This window comes from Tyto alba, unplaced genomic scaffold (genome assembly GCF_018691265.1).
Source record: "Tyto alba isolate M040663 unplaced genomic scaffold, T.alba_DEE_v4.0 Super-Scaffold_41, whole genome shotgun sequence".
NCBI lineage: Eukaryota > Metazoa > Chordata > Aves > Strigiformes > Tytonidae > Tyto > Tyto alba.
In genome coordinates, this window is record NW_024881317.1 from 20,718,701 (window position 1) to 20,734,961 (window position 16,261).

At 41.7% G+C, this 16,261-nt stretch overlaps 1 protein-coding gene across 2 annotated transcripts in view; it reads left to right on the forward strand.

Moving 5' to 3' along the window:
• Positions 1–227: 227 nt before the first annotated feature.
• PSTPIP1 (proline-serine-threonine phosphatase interacting protein 1) overlaps positions 228–16,261 on the forward strand; it is a 57,847-nt gene continuing 41,813 nt past the window's right edge. For both annotated transcript variants that reach the window (XM_032990530.2, XM_009964972.3), the window contains exon 1: positions 228–793. In XM_032990530.2, the coding sequence (XP_032846421.1) occupies positions 761–793 (33 nt within the window). In that variant the 5' untranslated portion in view covers positions 228–760. The remainder of the gene's footprint in view (positions 794–16,261) is intronic.

A 16,261-nucleotide genomic window follows, 5' to 3' on the forward strand; every position in this document is an offset into this window, starting at 1 on the left:
TCTATGTAGACGCAGAGGTATCTAAAAGCGTGCAGACACCTGCACACTTTACAGTGTTCTTAATTTAACCAGAGTCTTGAAAAACCTTTTCAGTTGCAAAATGCAACTTTGAGCTACACTTCCCATGTGCAAATGCGTGGGCCTTTGCCAGCCCCAGAAGGCACTGGAAAAATGTGGCACATACATTGCTTACGCTTCTTTTTCTTCGTAAGACCACAGCACTATATGACAGTTTGACTCTAATTTCCTCCACAGCTTATCTCTCTGCATTGTACTGGTTTCCTTTGCATTTTAATTGTTCTCTCTCCTCCTGTAGCTGATCAAATCATACCACCGGATTTTACTTTTTTTTTTTTTTTTTTTTTTTTTATTTTCCCCAGCCACTTACATGCATACATGGCAAAGAGCAGCCTGACATCATTCAACATCTCCTTGCTTCCTCATTTCAATATTAACTGCTTACTAGAAGAGAAACAGGTTTGGGGTTAGCGTCCTGAGTATGTGCATGTCTCTGTGTGCGAGCAAGAGCTTTTTTCCCTTCTGTCCCTTCACAGCCATAGGTCATTACGCTGAGTTGCCTGAAACTGCCCAATGCTATTTTACACAAGCTTGACTTCAGAAGAGGCAGGTCTGTGGATGTGCTTCACTTTCCGCTTTGGCTGGGCTGGAGCAGCAAAGCTCAGTGTTGCCACTGCTGCCGCTGCTCTCAGCTGAGAACAAACTTGCTGAAGGATTCCTTCCTCTCCACAGAGCAATAATAATGGCACAGCTACAGTTTAAAGATGCATTTTGGGTAAGTGAGCATTTCTTATGTGTTTCCTATATTCAGTATGTCTGTATTTAAAAACCTTTTGAAATACAGCTTAGGTCTATATATAGTTTCAAACTAATTTAATCCTGGTCTGTGTTTTAAATTTAGTTTAGTAAAAAAGTAAATTTGTCTCCAAGCAAAAACATGCTGTTTGGTGATGAGTTTGATGCTAGGCAGAATACATTGTAAAGAATTATATCCAATCCACATTAAACAATTGACATTCCCAGCTCCTGTGCTAGGTCCAGAAACCGCTTTCGAAAGGGACACAGGTTTGTCCGTCTCCTGGTCCTAAGAGCACTTGCTTGCATGAGTGTCCTCGGTTTTAGGAGTGGCTCCGCTGAGCAGGTGAATTGTTACTAATTACCATTGGAATTCTCTCATGTTTGCTAGTGGAGCAAAGCCAGCCGGCTGCGTGTAAAATGCTATTTATTGCTCAGCCACCTCCAGAGTCCGTGCCTGCTTTCAGGTGCAGAAGGGCACGCACGAGGCAGCGCAGGTAGCAAAAATGAGCAGTGAAGCTCGAGAACTGGCAACTGGCTTAAACACTGTGAATACTAAAGCAAGTAGATACACTCCGCTCTTCTAACTTGACTTTTGTTTGAAGGATCTTTTGGTGTCTTGTTTTTCAGCTCTTTCTCTGCAGTTACAAGGTAAAAAGACCCTGGTCATTTCTCTCTCAAAGGCAATCTGAGGTTCTCTTGCAATTGCTTCTGGAGTACAGGTTTTGAGGAAAAAAGCCCAAAACAACAAAATCCTAACCTCGCAAAGTTGGCTAAACAGGATGCTGCATGGTTGCCTCTTGTCCAGGCAATCATGTCTTCCAGCATCTAGGTTTGACTTAAAGAAAGTCGTGAAGGCATATGAATTCTTCCTGCCACTTTCCTATGAGGCCAAGTAGAACAGCCCTTTCACGGCATATTTGCTGTTTGTGCTTTCTTTCTATCCACCCACCCTTCAGGGTAAACCCTCTCTTGGTATGAAATAGAAGGGCAGACGCAAGAACACATTTCAGCGAACCCCCTTCCTTCTGGCACTTCCAGGAAGCCCTCCCTGCCCCCACTTCAGCACCAGCTTTGAACAGTTAAAGAAAAAAACATAATGAGGATTACAAAAGTTAATTTTGATGTGAATCCTAACTGTGCCAGACCACACCTTCACGAGATTCTCTGTGCCTCCTCTTTTGTACAGCTACTCACTGCACAGTCCAACACACGGGGGTAGGACACAACAGCAAGCCAGTGCTACCCTGGAAGCTTCAGCTTTTGCGTTCCTGGACTTCCTCTGAAATAATGCAATCTGACTTTTAGAATGGGTACATTTGGTATATTTACTTTCAGAGTCTTGGTCTTTAGCGAGACTAAATCAGACATACTCCACAGACCAGAGCTAGGGTGACTAATTAGGGTGATTAATGCCAGCTGAGAATCTGGCCATGCCAGTTCTTTATGGCTCTTCTTCCCTAAACTTCTCTTCTGTGCTTAGTCAAGTCAGCATGACTATAATCCTTGCTTAGCTTTGAAGCTAACACTTTCCTTAAAGGAAAGCATCTTTGTTCTTAATATTGTTTGGCTGGACACACTGTATCACCAAGCTTGATTACCAGGGCAGAAATATATCCATTGCAGGATGGTAGTTTTAGCTTTGCAATAATAAGTCTTTTAAAATGAAAACTTACAGGATATTGCACAATGTGGCGAAAGAGTACAGCTTGCCCCTCAAATCACAAGATCAGCAATTATTTTTGCATTCATAAGGTTCTATTACACCCATTAGCAAGAGGGAAATGTATTTGCTCGGTTTACTTCAGTGAGCCATTATCTCCTTTATTTGATCTGCACCATGAATGGAAACCGTCTTTATGATTAAAATCTGAAAAGTATATTTGCATCACAGAAGATCACTCAATACAGACCCCTGATCTCTAAGACGTACCTAAGGACACCGCTGCACCTCCTCCCTATAATTCACCCTGACAAGGTATGCCCTAAGCAACAACTCCCTGCTCTTAACATCAGTAAACTTTCAGACAGGCAGCAGTTTCTTTAGCACCTATTGCAATGTAAAATATGTAAAGAAACCCTAAAAGCGGCGGATCTTCCCCAGCCAGCAGAGAAAGAGCACCATTCACTCCTCCCCCAAGTTCCTCAAACTTCATAAGAACAGAGTGCAGGGTGTGCTGTGTTTCAGGAAAATGTAAATTGTTCCTCATAACAGTTATAAATTTTAATCTCTCTTTCCTCCTGTCCAGTGTATCAGTGACTTAATCTCCGTTTTCCCTTATTAAATGTAGCAGTGATAGCACTATATTAAAAGTTTCATGGTTGTGCTACTTTTTTTTTTGAATTTTCTTTGTAACGTGGCCTGGGCTAAAACCGGTATATTTTTTTTCATTACAACTTTTGGTTTTATATCGTCCACAAACTCCGTAATAGTTTAAGGCAAAGTTGCTTAAAGCCTCCATTAAAATGTGCTTCTTAGCAGAAGTTTTCTATCCTCTGATAATACTTTTTGGAAAATATTAGTGAGATGAAAATACAAATTAGTTCTGATAGCCGGTGCAGGGCAGTTGCTAATGGATTCACATTCTGCTGGGCTGCTGTACAAATATAGCAGATGTTGCCTGTCTTCTCTAGCATCGTCTTAAACAGGTAGGTAATTCCCATGTTAACAGGGAGTATGTCTGTGATATCAGCTGAGTTTCATGTTAATAGGGTTATAGGCAGAGATCTGAGCAACATTCATTTTTTTGTTGTTGTTTCAAAAAGACCACTAACCAAGAAAATCCTTCCCCTTCTGTCACAAATATGGAGCTTCTTAGTCTCATTATATGTTCTTGTACTCATTGTTTGCTTTTCCTCTGAAATTCTTGTCATTGTCTTTTCCTTCTATTTTGTTTTTCTCCAACCTGCTGCTCAACACTCCTGTTAAAACCTTGTGAAATGCAGCTATTTCTGGCCAAGAGGTAGGTAGGTGCTTACTGGCACCATTTGCGGGCTTTGCCTTACCCACCAGGGAAGGGGGAATGAAGAAGACTTTCAAAGGAGGCGCTGGGTTTTGGGACAGGCTCCAAAGAGCCCAGAGTTGAGTGGGAGCAAATCTCTTTCCTCGGACAGCTTTAAATCAAACTCAAGTGGCCAAGTCAATTCTGAAAATGTTTCATGGGCTCCTAAGGTGCTTAGGATTTAAAAAAAAAAAAAATGCTCAAAGTGTGAAGTGCTTGTTCGTTCTCAGCTGTGGGATGAGCTCAGGGCTTGTGGATTCTCACAGCTCAGATTTAAAAGCGAAGGTGAGCTGGAGATATGGGCCGGCAAATATGATGCAGGCCTTGGACATGAGACGGCAAGATTTGACTCCCTGCCCTGCTGTGGACTTCTTGTTACCACATCCCTGCCTCTGCAGCACCCGTGATTATGGTCAGATGCTACAGCAGTGGGAGCTATGGAATTGCTTAAGATAAACAGCCCGTTACAAACAAAAATGCTTCCTTAATCTTTATTGTTTTGACTTCAGGCTATGTTCTACATCAGGTTCAATGCAAAGGTGATTTCACAGGTGAACCTCTCAACTGTTACTGCAGCTTTTTCACACAATGGTCTATTATATATACAAAAAAAGATGTAATTAATTTCATAAATAATTTAACTTCTAATGAGACTCTGAACTGCAGTGCAAGAGTGCAGAGATGATTATAAAAGTCACAGTAAAGCTATTTTCTAGACTTACTAGGCAATGTACTGAAGAAATACAATATCAACTGTTCTACTCAAAAAAGGAAGTCTTTTTTATACCAGGAGCTACCCTGCTTTCCTGTAGAGGTTAAGTTTTGCAGGGCCTGTTGTTTTGAAGCAGGTCTGTGAGGAGGAAGTGCGACCCGGCAGGTTTGTCGGGAGGGAAGAACTGGGGCTGGTGAGGGCTCCTGCCAGGCCCCAAGGCATGAGGAGCCCAGGCAGGGAAGGACCCGGCTGACAAACCTTTCGCCCTGGCATCTCAGCTTTGCAAGTGCTTCCCCACTGAGTTTCATTTGAATTGAATTGTACCAGTTGCATCTGTATCAACTAACACAAGGCAAATTAAAATAAATCCTCTCGCCGCACACAGACAGGCCAGGCTCTGTTGCCAGTACGAACTGCGTCTCTCTCAACTGCAGAAAGTGTGACAAGAGGCAGATGTAGGGCTGTGGCCCTGCTTACATCCAGGGCAAGTCATCACTGGTGGACGTGTGTGGAAGTGGGGAATAAAGGGGGAACCCACTCGGAAAAATTGAACCAGTTGCCCAGCTGATGTCTGTGTTTGTTGTGAGGTCAACTTCGTCCCACAGAAGAGGCTGTTCTATTCTTTTTTTTATATGTAATTTCTTCCTACGTTCCCCCAGCCGATCTGGGAAGGACGCTTAGCTCACTGGGGCAATGAGAAGTACCCATGAAGGGGGTACAGTCTCACAACAGTCATGGAAACCACAGGAAATCATAAGTAGAAAACCTGATCAGTTGTTGTTGTTGTTGTTATGGAAACACTGGTGCTTCACACATCACTTCTGAGCAGAGCACAACAGCTAAAACGAAGCTCAAACGAACTAACACTCCCAGCACAGAGATCAACAGCGAGGCAAACACATCAATGTCTACTTCCATCTCCCAATATTCCTGAAACAGCACCTAGGAGGGTCTGTGAGGGACCAGGTACAGCATATTTTGGGCGGTTCATTTCCTTGGTGATGAGCTCAAACAGAAGGACTAGAGTTTTCTGTTTGCAGTGTTTGGTTATATGCTCATTTATGGCCTGCATGTGGCAAATCAGGCTGAGCATCTTCCCTGTGAAGAGGAAGAGTATCTGGGGGAGGTTTAAACACAGTGGGCTGGTCCTAAGGCTTTCCAGACCACATAGATTAATGGGTTTATGGAAGGTTCATTTTAGGTCAGGGATTGAAATAATTTGACAGTTATATAATTACATTTTATTAAAATTTTCTGATGATCGTGCTGCAACTGAGTGCAGCGGGTTATGACTGCTTATCTAGGGGTTTTGACTGCTTAAATTGGTTGATTGATGAAGTCACAGTGACAGTTTTGTTAATATTTTTACACAGTTATAGCTGGTTTGTTTTGATCTGTCCTGCTCTACAAAAGTTGTTTGGTTTTGCTTGGGCTCAGAGAGACGGAGGATTCTTATTTATGCCAAGTTTAACTGTGCCATGAGTGTGCATTTTAAATGTGGAATAAGTGAGTCATCAACTCTCTTGCTACCCGCATGTACACAGACACGTCTAATGAACACCATCTAGAGTTACAGGAGTATTTGTCGCACATGGCTTCAAACTGATCCTGTGGATCTGTGACAGCACTTCATGCAAAGATCAAAGTGGGCATCCTCTGGTTTGCTAACGCAGCCTGTTGAGGTGCATTTTCTGATGGCAGTCACAGCATAGCTGAGGTAGGACGGGGACTCTGGAGATGGCCCAGCCAAGCCCCTGCTCGGCGCAAGGCCAGCCACGCAGCTCACCCAGCACCATGTTTTTGAGTATCTCCAAAGACGGGAACTCCACAACCTCTCTGGGCAAACCATTACAGTGCCTCACTGCCCCTTCAGCAAAAAACCCTTCTAATGCTTAAACAGGACTTCTTGAATTTCAATTTGTGCCCATTGCCTCTGCCACTGGGTACCACTGAGAAGTCCTGGCTCCATCTCCCCTATTCCCCCCCCCACGTATTTATACACATTGAGCTATTTCTTCTGCAGGCTGAGCAATCCCGGCTCTCAGCCTCTCCTCCCATGACACATTCTCCAGGGTGAATCTCATTTCAGCATAATTTTTTCCTTGCAGGACTGGGTGATCCAGGGCCCATCCCTCTCCTCCCACAAGGCTTGCACCCCCGCAATGCAGCAGTGCAGAGCTGCAACGCTTCTCTTTCTTCAAAGTTTACAGTCACCGACTGGGGACACTTTGCAGGCACAGTGGAAAACTGAATTTCAGTCCAGTTACACTCATTGCATACTTGCATTGAAGGCAAATTAGGCTGTTTGGCAAACAGATTTTTTTTTTTTTTGGGGGGGGGGTGAGGGGAGGTGTTTATTCTTCAGCTCCTTTTAGCTCAAAAAGACCTTTTTTTCTAATTTTGTTTTTATGCCATACTGCAGCAAGGTAGATTCTGACTGGCAGATGGTGCAGAAAACACTTCTTTCATCTCTTCTTTAATCTAGGTTTTGTAATAAAACTTTTCTCAGCAGCCACAGTTCAGTAACATAAAAAGTTCACTGTGGTGTTCAGTAAGCATTTGGGGAGTTGAGGCTGGGACGAGGGTGAGGGCTAGGGGCATGGCTCTGCATGGGGATCACTCAGCATTGCCTAGGGTGTCAAGATTAAGAAAAAAAAATAGTTGAAAATATGCATCTAGATCCCAACATCTTTTCAGTTCCCCAAAGAATTGCTTCCTTACTATAAATGGAGTTTAGTACTTCTTCAAAGTGGTGGAAAAACATCACTGAACAAGATTGAGGAATTGAAAAGTTCCATAGCTCTTGCCATAACACTCCTGGTGCAACTTCATTCTTGCTTGAAATGAAAAGCAGCAGTTATTACTCTTAGTCTTAAGAATTAAGTGAGAATTGACCAGCTCGGGCTAGCTTAGAGATTCCAGCTTCTGTTGTTCCCTTCAGAGCAAGTAAATAAATAAATAAACACAAATATTGTTTTTTTTTTTTCTTGAAAACAATAACTTTTCAAACCAAGATGCTATTTTGTGCTGCTCTCAATTTTTCCAGGCCTAATTAATTCCTAAATGGAAAGTGAAATAAAAAATAAAGGGTGGGAGCAAAGGGAAAAATAAAATAGGTGGTCAACAACACTGAGGTCTCATCACTTCGTGCTATTTGCAATAGGTGTTGTAATTACTGAAGGGTTATTAACAAGTCAGGACTGATGAATAGCCCTGGCGATTGCTGCTCAGCAGGATGGAAATCCCCAGGAGCACCAGAAGGAAAGGAGGCACTTGCCACTGAAAGACCCTGCCCACATTTGAATAGGAGCATTATTTTTGACAAAATCTTTTCTCTAGGAAAACACAGTTTTACTGGAAGTAGGGGAGCTGTTTTGGAAGATAAAGCTGGGTTTTGATGAAAAAGTTCACATTTGGTGAAGGCTTCCTCTGGAGATGAAGGCTGAAGGTGAAATTTCTAACCAAAGAGGAGAAGAGGAGACCAAACTCATGAAACTCACCTCTGGGGTGCTGGGAGCTCTGCAAGGGGGGAGATGTGCTCAGGAACAGGAACTGGAGCTTTCCTTGCCCACAATCTACTCTACCTGCAGCCTGGAGTCCAGGCATGCCTTCCCTCTGCTCTAGTAGATTCATCCGCAAGTAAAACAGCTACAGAAAGGAGAGATTAAAATTAAATTCCTCTTCCCTATATAAACACCAGATGGTGGATCGTGTGCCAGCTTAGGCAGTGGACATCTCAATCAGATCTGCCGAATTCAGAGCAAGTTTCTTCTTTATATGAATGCGAATGTCTTTTTTTGAATGTCTTTTTTTGGTGTTTTCTGTTGCTGTTGTTGTCAAGAGGTGAAATGTGGACTTTAAAAATCTTATATAAATTTTCAAGGCAAGAAAACTGTTTCCCACCCTGCTTTAGAAGTGATAGTCATTCATTTTGTACAAGAGAAACTCATGAGAACATAAAACACTCTGAAGGCAGATAATGCTGAGGCTCTTTGGGAGTGGAACAAGAATTTTATTCTTGCTGGTTAAAAGACAAGGCAGTTTCAAGTGAACGGACACCTTGTGCGTGGCAGGCAGGTTGATGAAACAGTTTTAACAACTCAAAGGGTCCAAAAGTACCTATGCTGGTACAGTCCCTTAGTGTACACCCACTTATGCAGATCTTGCCCATTTCCTATACCCTAGGAGCTTGCAGCAGAAAGGGGGTACATCCAGATAAATACCTCAGTGATTCAGCAATTAAAAAAAAAAAGCCCCTAGAATTAATAAATTTTTAATTATTTTTATATAAGGTAGGAGAGACATTTATGCAAGTGGGAGCAAACACAGATAAACGCCTCCCAGAAGGTAATGCAATACTGGCACAGATGTCCCACTTGGACAGACTGCTTGACCTTACTTAAAAGAATCTGCCTCCTCTTCTAAGAATTTCTGAAAGCCTAGAGTCGATTTCGTTCTGTTGGGTTGCACAATTCCCCGGAACTTTGTGATAGACCATACTAACAGAGCGTAAGAGTATGTTGCATCATATTGAGTAACAGGATGTGTTGAAAATTATTATGTAGGTGGTAAAGGTCTCTTGTAAACTGGAAATGGTAATATGTAGCTATCGGAATAACCTTCACTAAGAAATTAACTAAATCTTTAATTCATTGTGCTTGTACAGCGAGACTCTGGTAAGATTTCCCAAAGCTTTACCCTTCCCTACATGCCAGAAAAGACCATTAACAAAATGCCTGGCTCATCTTATAGGGGAAGCAGAGATCATCTTACAGGTGCATCAGTATGCTGTATTTAGTGCCTTTTTCAGGACTAATTGGAAACAAGTCTAAGTTTCCTACAACAGGGAGGAGAAAGACACACAGGATTTTTAACAAATTAATGTACCAACTAAGCAGGTCTGGTTCCAGTGGCTGGAACAACTGTCAGGGTTTCATGTTGCCTGGATCACAGTGGTCTGGGACCTCCCCCACAGTGCATGCAGGAGGAGCTCCCTTATAAAAGGGAAGCGACCTGGAAGAGGATGAACTAAAGAGGAATAGAAACAAAAATAAACTCTGACCATTATTTGTATAAAAGAGAAGTATCCTCTACTTTTAAGATTCTATTTCTCTTTATTTTACTTCCAGTTTCTCTTGTGTAGCTAATATCATTCAACAAGCAACTGAAGCAACATCTGATTTCATCAGTGATACCTTTATCTGTCAGACTCCAGAGGGCACCATGGCAAAGCAGTGCTGTGCCTTATGAAAGGCAGGTGCAAATGCTCCTATCAGGCCTCTCTGTTGGAAGAAGCCACCCTTTTGGATTTAGCTGTTGTCTAAACTCACCACATGAAGAAAATATAAAGGGATGCTGCCACCTCAAACCTGTGTCATATAGCCACATCAAGCTCTGGTTTAAAACTAGTGAGGGATTTTGCTTCCTTCTGTCCCATTTCTTACTATACCCATCACAAAGGTATTCCAGAAGCTTCTTATATCCAGATTTCCTGAATGGATTCCTAGCTTTTTGTCACACTTTTTCTTGTGATGCACATCTGGCTGCTAGCCCCTTTCTCCTTTTCCTAGCACAGAAGCATTCGGGGTCTGAACTGCTGTGCGGTAAGAGCATGCCACATCCCGAAGGTGGTCAGAAACATCCTGAGACCCCCACCTGCAGGAACTTCAGGTTAAGGCCGAAGTCAGCAAAAACTAGCAGAAATGGGCCAAAAAAAAAGCATAATCTCAACCTGGTAGAATATGTGCAATTCAAGAGAGCGCATTGTTTTCCCTGGCTGTTTTACAATACAAGATACTTGGAATAAAACAATAAATGACAGCATCTCCAAATTAAAAGAGATGATCTTCTCCTACTCAGTACAAAGGTGTCCTTGTGAAAAAGGAGGGTACAGGGCTTCCATTACCTGACTTCACTAATGTCCTTTGTGGAAGCTTCTTGAACTGAGGCATTATGAGACATGGGCAGATGGACAGTTGAAAGGTGGTGATTCTGTGACATGTCTCCGAAGCTCTATTTCTGCCTTCCAAAAGGCAAAGGTCCTTCCATGTAATGTTTGAAAGAAATGCAAAGATCACTGTCACGTTCTCTAGTCCTCTGGCTAAAGCTTGGAGGACTGATTTTGTGACTAATCACATTATGAGATATAAAAAGACTGCAGACTGCTATGCAAAGAATAATAGGACACTTACACTCTTTACAAAGAGACCCAAAATTAAGCTACAGTTTTTCTTCCTCAGGAAACATTGTGCATTCTCAGAAAATTATTTAATTAAATCATTAAGAAGGGAAGCTAAAATGGAGGTAACAAGCACAAGCAGAGTCCTTCTATTAGACTGGAATTGAGACTTTTCAAGTCTGTTCCCTGTATGCCATTTGTCTGCCAGCCAACAAACCACCTGCAAAAGTTAAGAAGGCTTTTGTGCAGCCATCACTTTGTAGCTATGCAAATCATGGGGTGATTAAAGTGTGAAGAAAGCCCAACAAACATGCCGTGACTATAAGAATGCTTAATACATAACACATGAGCAGCCCAGGACGCCAGTGAGGAGGGTGAGGTCTCAGGAAGCTGAGGACCAAATTCCTCTCGTCAGCAGAACTCTAAACCAACCATTTACTTGGAGAAAACCTGCCATGACATAGCAAAAGACCACTGGGAAGCCACTGGTTTGCTCAGTGTCACCAATTTTGCAATGCTACCGTGAAGCTTGTGAAATATCAATTTCAATTTATTTCTGAATATCCTAGCTGCTGTAGAATTGAAGTCTGATGAGAATGTCTGCTTTCATTTGAAGTTCTCTGGCCTACCTTGTTACACGGGGAAGCCCGAGACAGCAATCTAGCAGCTCAACAATCGGCATGCTACGAATGCAATGTTTTTTTTCCTTCTGATCTTTGAAGGTCGCATTCGCGGTTCACATCTGTGGTGTGTTTGGCAACAAATGCTGTTTGCTCCCCATGAAAAGCACTGCATCGCAGATTTAGGTAACAAAGAATGCAGTGAAATTGCAAACTAAGCCTCGTGTTGAAAATGACCAAGTGAACTCCTAAAATCATCACAGAGAAGTCCCAAGATAGCCACCTAGACCCTTAACAAACATTTTTATCTCTAATGTGCAAAGAGTGAATTTACAAGAAATGACAGAAGTGTTATACAGCCAGCTCCAACCAACCTACCCTTCCTTGTTTTCTTCTGCTTATGTGGAAAAAAACATATACTTTTTTAAAAAGTATTGTTTTAGTTCATATTTAAGTTCATATACTTTTGGTGGTCAGTTCGATCTTGGAAAGTGCAAGCAACCATTGTACCCCTGTCCATCCCAACCAGTTTCTGCCAGTAAGAAAAAGGAGCTATTACACTGTACAGCAGCATGCAGCATGGACATACACTTTTAAATTCATTAACCAGTTTGTTATCACATGAAAATTTATAGAAAAGGACTCATATCACATCAAGCATTGGTCAGAGGAGACTTTTGTTTAGAGGCTTCTGCTGTAATGCCATTCTGTTCTGGACATCAACGACCTTCCCCCATTTCTATGCTCACCTCTTTATGAGGTTGCACAGCTGGGTTTTCAGCTGTTAACACATTTTTGGGACAAGGCAGCAGAGAGTCAGTCTGAGATTTTTTGTTTTGAAAAAAGGCTCTTTCATATCTCACTGGTATAGAATAGAACCAGGACAGCATGTCATGTAACAGGAAGCAATACCTAACTGCTTCTTATTGCATCAGGGCCACAAGGCTCAGGCACCCCTCCTCAGAACCGCAGCTGAGCTAGAGCAGGGATTTAAACAGTCACTTGGACATCAGATACACAAACTAGTGGTGCTTACTGCTATCCCATTTTATTTCACATTTATTTCTGAATAGTTTGAGTGGCACAGAAGAATAGCGGTAAACTTTCTAAAATATTTTTTTCTATGCCTAGAAATATTAGGAAATTTTGAAGTGTCCCAGTGTAAAAAAAAAAAAAAAAACAAAACAAGAAGAAACACAAAGTGATTCACAGTGAAAGACCACGACATGATAGAAAATATCCAGCCCAGTCAAATGTACTTTGAGATTATAAATCATGTTCAATTGTTGGCTACTAAATCTGTTTGCTCCTCACCTACAGTAAATACTCAGCCCTTGACAGAGCACTTGACAAGGAGACTAGCAGATCAAGAGATCAAGATCCTGAAACACCCTTTTTAAGCAGTGCCAGTACACAGTGATACGATGCAATCATGTAATTCATTGATATAACTCAGAACAACTTACTTTCAATCTAGGACTGAGATATCATGCGTGATACAGCTGTGGATAGGAAGGATTTCCTTCTGACATTTGAAAAAGATATTGGCAGAATGACGCTTATTCAAAACTCACTATCCCTTGTTCTCTCTAAATTTTCCCCTCACACCAGTAGCTATTTCACTTCTGAACCTGGAAAAACGAATCTTAAGTTTTTCTTTTACTAAAATTGTCAAGAGCTTACCTTAACTAAACAAGATAAGCTATGATGCAAAAAAGTTTGATTTTTAAAAAATTCCAAAGATACCCATAACCGATTTAGTTTCTTTTTTTTTTTCTCTTTTGAAAATCTGTATGAACAGTTTATTTCTGTGAGTTAGCAACACTCACCATTTTCAGTCCAAAATCCATCTTGATAATACTTCTGATAAAAGCCTTAGGAAAATACCATTAAGAACAAAGACAAGGAACGGACTTTGATAGCTAAATATTTTCAAACTTAAGAAAAAGTGCTTGTTTGTTGGTTTGGGTTTTTTTTAAATATTTTTGAACTTTTGCAGAGAATACATTTCAAATAGTTCCTAAATGAAGGATAGTTAAGCTAAAAGAATACCTGATAGCTATGCTATAGCTGTCAGAGCTCGTAGCACTACCGCTTGCACTCAGGGCCACCTTAGATGTGCAAACCAGTTAAGGTGCAGATTTTGATACTATCTTTATCACCAAGGTAGCTCTGCACTATCCTGCCATGTACTGAGCAATGCACCCAGTGTCTGCTCTGAAGTTACTTCTTTTCCAGCCCTTCTTCCCCCCTCAGGGTAGTATTACCGCGCTGTATCCCGAGCGTTACTCTCCCAGCGTACCACCTAGGACCTAGTTCCTTGCAAAAAGTGCTGGGGAAAAGCCCTTTTTTTTGCTGACAGCTGCAACTGCTGCTCTGCTGTTCCCCTGAGCAGGGCAGTGAGCTGAGATGGAGCTGCAGTGGCACTTCCCAAACAGGACGTACAACCTCAGCTGAGAAGCACTTCCCTGGGGGAGATGTTAAGATCCTGACAAGCCAGTTTATCCTGCAGGAGTAGGCAGAAGTATGAATCATGGTATGTAAACTACCTCTAAGAAAAGTGCTGGGTGGGGAAGCCCAGGTCCCAGGATGGTGTTAGAAATGCAGCAAGAAAACCAGCCACAACAGAAAAGCCCACAGTTTCTACAGCACAACTGCAATGACTTGATTGATTTACATCACTTTCTAAATATTGGTATTTGGACAGGCAAGGCCGTACAATTTAGCAAGTGCTTCGCACACAAGCCTGGATATTTTTTATCCAGTTCAGTCCACTGTAATAGTTATTTACCAAAACCACATTTCTGTAACCAGTAAAGCATTTTAGTCTTTCCTTCTTGATATTATTGCAACAATACCCTTGTGACTTCAAAACGTAGACACTTGCTCTTCAGAAAGCCTTGCTGTACCCTCTGAGCACCCAGCAGCACAAGGCTCGGAGGCTTAACACAAGGTTGCTCAGCTTTGTGCCACCAGGAGGTAAGAAGAAACTGTGTCACCTCCCAGATATCTTCGTACTGAAATTTCTACCCTCTGGGCAGGGAACTGACACCATCAGTCTTCCCACTTGCAGTCTTGATTACCGAACCAAAATCCTCAGAGCCTCTCCCTCGTGGCTGCAGCAACCAGCTCAGAGCCAGCCGTGAATAATCTCTCCTACAATTAACTCCTGATGTTTACCTGTGTGATTGCCTATGAAGAAACTTCTACCAGATGGGATGGTGCAGTCCCAAGGCACCTTTCTCTTTAGAAAAGTGCTAATGTGGGGGAGCAGCATCTTTAAGCCCCAGAGGAAAAAAGAAATGAAAATACAAAACCGTATCCCATTGTGCTTTCTGTCAACACCTCTGCTTGAAGTCCTCCATGCCTCCATTTCAAATAGTCTAAGAAAGGCTATTCTGGTTAAACTAGAGCATAAAATGTGTGGGTTTCAGCCATATATTCCCTTTCACATTCCTGTCATCTCTGAAGGAACAGTGCTGCTCATTGCACTGCAGGGAAGCAACTTTTGTGAAGGGAGGAGGAGAGGAGATGCTGCCTCTCCATTAGTTGTTATTTTTCCCCATGAGAAGAAAAACCCCAGGCTCCAGGGCAGATACCACCACGCATGTGAAGTATTAATGGAAGAATCTCAGGACAACATGAATCTGCCCGCAACACTGAAATCCCTTTGTCGAGCCCTTTCTTACTAGTGATTATAAGTATGTTGGAAAACGCAGATTAACTAACCTTTTTCTATTATAATAACAATGAGTAAATCATCTTTCACAGCCACACACTCTTTGACTAAGTGGAATCACTTTATTGGCAATGAGACAAATTACTAGTCACAATTCAAATCACCCTGTTCCAAGCAACTACCTAGATTTTGTTATAAACAAGCGATGTTTTACACAATTAATATAGTTATTATCTAATGAAAACTTTTTTTTTTAATAAAATAGTTCTTTGACTATTCGTTAGTTCTTATAGTCTTCACAAAGTCCCAGCTGAGAGGTGCCCAAGCACTAGCTAAATAGTGTGGCTTTAACAGCCTTTGCAAAGCCATTCAATGTGAATGCTAATTATAACACAAAATGGCAAATAGAAAACAGAATAAAGACAAGACAGCTTATCAAGGCTAGGCAGTTGTTTGATGTGATACAATCTTGCTGTCTTGATTGTTTTGACAAAGAAAATATGAGGTCTGTTACGGTGCTACACAGGAAATCCTTAAGAAACCAGAGAAGTAAAACAAAACAGGACTGAACAGATACAGCAGGAGAAGAACTATAAAGTGGGCAAAGACACTGTTCTGGGGAGATGCTGGTGATTTGTGCTGAAATGGAAATGCTTGAGCTGGAGGAAGAGATCTTGAGAGCTGGATTAAATTTATTCAGTATATTAATTGGAGACACTGGCATAAGACATTGAGCTGGAAATAGCTGTTGTTGAAACAAATAGGTAGAATGAAACATTGTACAGAAGGTATCTGATAACCTTTGAGCCTGGGGTAACAGAAAGATAAAGTGAAAGTTTCAAATTGCAAAATGAGAGCGAGAGATCAATAGTAAAAAGGTCCAATACACTCTGGGACCTCATTAAGTAAAATTGCAGGAAAGGAGAAAATTGCAAATGTATCAATAGGTTGTAGCTCAATTAGGTGTCACTGGTGTGATTTGATAGTGGAAGAAGGCAAATCTGATCCTCTGATGCACCAGAAGTGTTTCTTAGAGAGCAGATATTAATGCCATGATACAAAGCATCAACTAGTCTTTACTAGAGTAGTGAAGCATCGTCCTTGTCCACCAGGGATTTACTCAGCCTTGAACAGGTACTATAAGAACACATGAGAATTGATAGAATGAAAAACCAGTATCCCAGAAAAGGGCAAAGGAGTTTTGTTTGGATTCAAGAAGAGGTTGAGAGAGGATCAGTTGTCCAACACATGAAAGAA